Raw genomic sequence first — 5,145 nt, 5'->3', positions numbered from 1 at the left:
GGCTGCCGGACCCCGCGCCGCCGCCTGCGGCTCGCCCGCTCCTGCCCCTCTCCTGAGGGCCGAGCTCCGGGTCCAGGTGCCTGGGGCACACGCGCCCTGCGGGGGCTGCGACCGACCACAGAGCCTCGCCCTGGTGGCACAGGCAGATGGCAAAGAAATGACTAAACTAGTTAAAAGACAAGGATTTTAATCTAGTTTTCCCACTTCATACTAAATCATTAATACAGGTCACAAACTGCATTTGCAGACATCTAGAAAACAATCAGAAGTGTATATATATCTCTCTCTATAGATCTTATTAATAAATTTTATTCGGACAAGAGAACTTGTGCCACGACAGTTTAAACAGCATGATTCAAGACCGCAGCACTCCCGAGAGCACTCACAGGTATGTACAGTGTGGGAAGGACAGCTGCACCTCAGAGCCGATCACCATCAAGTTAAAAACATCTGACGCACAGCACACGTGCCAATAAACTCCCTCAGGTCATGACCAGCATGAAGAAAATCAGGACATAGATCCTCAGCCAACGTTCTGTAAATGGGCACAGCAATATGCTGCATTTAAGAGTTAAACTCAGATCCTACTTTAGTGTTAGCATCAAGCCCTTAGGAGAACCCCCCAAATCACCTTTCGCATTTACATACGTCAAAAACTATTCACACTTAGGGCTGGGCAGCTGGCCACAGAACCAACAGGTCCTTGCCTGCGTGGGGACAGTGCGGGCTAATACTGAAGGTCTCTTTACATCCTGGCTCACAGCCGCCTTCTGGCTGCCACTCCATCTATCTGTCGTTAAAGCAAACCAGGAGAAAGCAATGCAGGTCTCTGGGAATCTCCTCCCTTCCATGAGGAAAATGCTCTGCCAATTCAAGTTTCACTCAGTCAGGAAGACGGAAGGATTTAAGGCTTCGGTGACAATTATAATCCTCTGAGAAATTATTTTCCCTTAAAGTCAAGATAAGATAATAGTGTTTACTGTACTTTCTCTTGACTCCTAAAATCCCTGGTATCAGTGTAGGCAACTTGCACCTGCAGTTAAGTCTGCGAGAGAGGAAGGTCTCTCCTCCTCCCAAACGCTGTCCCAGATCACACGCGTGGAGCACTTGTCAGCCCTTGGCTCCCGAGGAAGCAGGACAACGAGGTTCCAGCTTTCTAGTAGGTTGAGGAAGCTGTGCTCATGGCATCGTCAGAGATTTTGGTACTGGCAGGGTGGATGCTTGCGAAATACTTGACGTCACTGTCCCGATCCATCTGAAGAGCCATGATGGTCTGTTCCACGGCTTCCTGATGACAGCCGGCAGAGGTTAAGAAATATTCTGGAGACACAAAGGGCAGATTACAAATAAAATTAGTTTAACGTTTCACAGTTTTATCAGGTACAAATATATTAAGTTCTCAGTCAGAAACAAAGTATAAACACAAGCTATGTTGAATTATAAAGAGTAATCCAAATTGATTTGTGCGATATGAAAAAGATGCCCAAACATAAGAGAATTAGATTTATCTTGATTATTTTTAGAACAAATGGCAGTGAAGCTAATAAAATATTAAAACGTATACTTGTGATAACTATTAATTCACTTAGTAAAAACACCCCGAATACCAATCAGACATACCACTGAAAACCAGTCTTCTCTAACCATTTCCTTATAATTGCTATTAAAACAACTGTAATGAATTCTAAGGGAGAAAAAAGCAGTATCCATTTACCTATATTCTCAGACGTCTGTTACAAACCTTTCTGTGCTCCAGTCCCAAGTCCATGCACTTATATGATATTTATTAGGTATTTGGGGGGAACAAGCTAAACCTTCAGCAGCTTATTAGGATGTGCCGCGAAGCAAATACTAGGGGTTGTCTATCTTCTGCCTAAGGAATGAAGAGGAGGAGGAAACACAAACATGCCTCCTGGCCTCCAACAGCAGGAATGCCCGTCACGTGGGGCAGACCGAAGGCAAGAGTTTTTCCTCCTGCCTTAAGTGACTATCCAATCTCTCAAACGAAGCCTGCAATTATAAAAGAAATGCCCCTGGGGCAGAAAGGAGAACAAGTCCCTGTCCTCTCATCTGTGTCCTCTCTCAGAGGGAACCCCATTAACAAACAACTCACGAACCTTCTCCTATCAGATTATGTCTGTGCACATACAACACTTCTCCCTCCGTGTGGTCTACGCGCCTCTGCCCCAGCACACAGCTTTCCCAACAGCCTCCCACCCACCTTTCTCTAGTAGAGTTTGTCTTAACGTCTTTGCGAGCAGCACTCGAACGTTCGGAACCCTATCATTCGCCAAGGTCAGCAGGTGTGGCATCAGATGCACAGCGAACTGGTCCATGGGAAGGCAGTCGTCCTCGATGACGGTCTGGGGAAGGCAAACAGCTGCTTTACACTTGCCAGATTAGTCTACCAGACCACAACACTGGCAAACGTTATCTTTTAGTAACAACCAAAGTATTCCAGATTTTAGTTACGTCTTTTTAAACCAATATTCCAGGCTCTTGGGAACTCAAAACTAAGATGACATCATTTTAAGTCCCTATAGACACACAGTTTTTTAATGGTTCCACTGAGTCCTGGAGTGTGCACACTCATGCTTATTTACACACGTGCCATGGACCCCAAGCACCCCCTAGTGGATGGCCGTGGGATGAGCCAGGCAGACAGCGACTCTAGGGAACAGGTGAACCTACGAAGAGCCGGATGAAAAACTGTTCCTTAAGGATAAGAAAGAGGGTGTCGAGAGGCAAACAGCGACGAGGAAATGTAGTTTCAGATAGAAAAATGGGTCACAAATGGGAAAGTCTTCACTTACCTGGCAGACAAAGACAAAGGCTTGCCGACCAGACCACTTGGGACATCTACCGAAGTTCTCTACAAGCTCATTGATGAGGTCCACTCCAAACGTGGGGGGCGTCGCCATGTGCAGCTTCTTCACCATCTCACTGACCTAGGGCGGGGAACGCAGAGAAGTGAGGAGTATCTTCCGTTCTAGGATCTTATTGAATAGTGTGCCGTTCTAAAATTGTAAAAATTGTAACACATACCAACTTGTAGGAAATCCAACGAACAGAAGAAACTTTATCTGCACATAGATTCAGAGCAATGGGACGTAAATAGTCATAAACATCTCTGGGACTATATAATTCTAGAAGTAAAATCAGCTGTCTACAAAAATGAATTATAAAAATAAAAATATAATTAAAATTTTAAAATAAATAAAACAAATGAAAATAGGTTAATCATCTGAATAATCTGTAATACTAGATACTATCTGTAAGATGAACACATGCAAAAACTAGTGATTAACATGGTCTCTCATGCGTAGTTATCTCTAGTCTGTATGTAGCTGGAAATGCATTTAAACACTATGCAAGTTCACAAAGAGTATCTCTCCCCCTCAATATGTAAGGAAAACAAATGCTGTGGAATTGTGTGTCCACAGGGACTGAGACAGAGCAATGCATTTCCTAGTATGTTCAACGGGGGCATGAATCACATTTTTTCCACAGTCACTGTTCAGAATGCTAATGAGCTCCCATCTACAAAGCGGTTTCCTAAATAAGAAGTTCTAGCGGTATTAGGCGGCCTGACGCATATGTGTCAAGGCTCTGAGCAGCTTCTCAGGGGATGATACCAGGTAGATAACAAAAGCGAAGAGGTCCTCTGGTGGCTGTTCCTATTGCATCTGGAGAGACCTGAAGACTGACCGTGTCCACCAGGCTACTTTGAGTAGATGCAACAATGCCCTTGAAAAAAAAAACCTCTGAGATGAAGAGATTTTTGCCTTTCAGATTTTATGTTTAAGGCTATTTACATTTGTAATCAGCAGGGAGTAAACTATAAGCATGAATATACATAATATAGCCATGACCTGTGTGCCTGCATGTGTGTGTGTGTGTGTGTATACACACACACACACACACACACAATCAATACTCAGAGATGAGAGGCACACTTATCAACTCCATTTTCTGACACTGCAAACTTTCTTGCTGGCCTCCCCTGGGTGCACACCACATGAGAAAGTCTGGGGTCAGGAAAGCAAACCGGAGAGAGGCCCCTTAGCAGGCAGGAAATGAGTGACACATGTTGGGGGACAGCATAAAGCCCCATGCACTCCCCTGGGCCCTTCCCTTCACCGAGCCTTATGGTGCTGACAGAGGGGTGGCAAAGCCTGTCCACCCATGGCACAGAGAAACACCCTGCAGCTGGGGGCAGAGGAGAACTCTATCCCAGAGAGGGGGGCAGCAAACCTCCTTGAGCGAAGACCCTACACTGACAGCAAGCACAAGTCTCCTCCTGCGGAGGACGGGCAGGAACCTCAGCCCCACCCGGACCACAGACACAAGGCAGAGACTGGATGCTACAGGGAGAGGGTAAGACTCTGAGAAAGCCCAGGCATACAGGGCCTCCCAGAGACTGAGGCTGAGCCCAAATAACAGAGATTCTCCCCTTTCCCAGCACGAGCCTCCCATGCCCTAAAAGCGGTCTACAGTTAGGGGAGGGGAAGAACCCACCAGGTTTACGTGGGCACACGAGAGCTGAAAGCTGAGGGTGGAACACACACACGAGAAGGCCCCCTGGAGCCCCAGCTCCCACCCTCAGCAAAAGGCACTGGCAGGCCATGGTGAGAAGAAACGAAGCTTAATGGGCACTGAAGGCAATCATAGCAACAACAAAGCCCAAACCCAGCTTGCTCCTGATTAGATGGACCCAACCCTCCACACTAATGGCAGAAGAGATGTGCCTATTTTCAGTCAGAAACCCAGCAAGCCAGAACTCAGTGAAGTGAACCTTTAATGTATGAAGAAAACAACAACAAAAAACAACCAAGACTGTCAGTCCCAATTCTATACCCAGCGAAGATATCTTTTAAAAATGCAAGTGAAATCTGGAATCCAGAACACAAAAAGAACTCTTACAACTCAACCCAATTTAAGACAAACAGCCCAAGTAAAAAAATGGGCAAAGGACTTGCACAGACATTTCTCTGGATTATATACAAATGGTCAACAAGCATATGAAAAGGTGTTAACACCACCAGTCACTAAGGAAATGCAAATCAAGATCACCACCAAACACCACTTCACAACCACCACGATGATGGCCATAATTTGTTTAAAAAAAAAAAAAAAAAGGAACAT

At 45.5% G+C, this 5,145-nt stretch overlaps 2 protein-coding genes across 2 annotated transcripts in view; both read right to left on the bottom strand.

Annotated features, from left to right (window-relative positions):
• LOC117795940 overlaps positions 1-851 on the bottom strand; it is a 5,871-nt gene extending 5,020 nt beyond the window's left edge. Inside the window, exons 1-2 of the mRNA XM_034642189.1 lie at positions 750-851; positions 25-161 (exon numbers count right to left, since the gene is read on the bottom strand). Of these exons, the coding sequence (XP_034498080.1) occupies positions 25-161; positions 750-851 (239 nt within the window). The remainder of the gene's footprint in view (positions 1-24; positions 162-749) is intronic.
• On the bottom strand, positions 171-5,137 carry PPP4R1 (protein phosphatase 4 regulatory subunit 1). Its single transcript, XM_034643264.1, has 4 exons — positions 3,046-5,137; positions 2,814-2,948; positions 2,222-2,363; positions 171-1,320 (listed from the first exon to the last, which is right to left on the bottom strand). The coding sequence occupies exons 2-4, from the start codon at positions 2,937-2,939 to the stop codon at positions 1,157-1,159; spliced, it is 432 nt and encodes a 143-aa protein (XP_034499155.1). The 5' UTR covers positions 2,940-2,948; positions 3,046-5,137; the 3' UTR covers positions 171-1,156.
• Between the last annotated feature and the right edge of the window lie 8 nt (positions 5,138-5,145).

Source organism: Ailuropoda melanoleuca, chromosome 14 (assembly GCF_002007445.2).
Source record: "Ailuropoda melanoleuca isolate Jingjing chromosome 14, ASM200744v2, whole genome shotgun sequence".
Lineage (NCBI taxonomy): Eukaryota > Metazoa > Chordata > Mammalia > Carnivora > Ursidae > Ailuropoda > Ailuropoda melanoleuca.
This window is presented reverse-complemented; position numbering and strand designations above follow the sequence as displayed.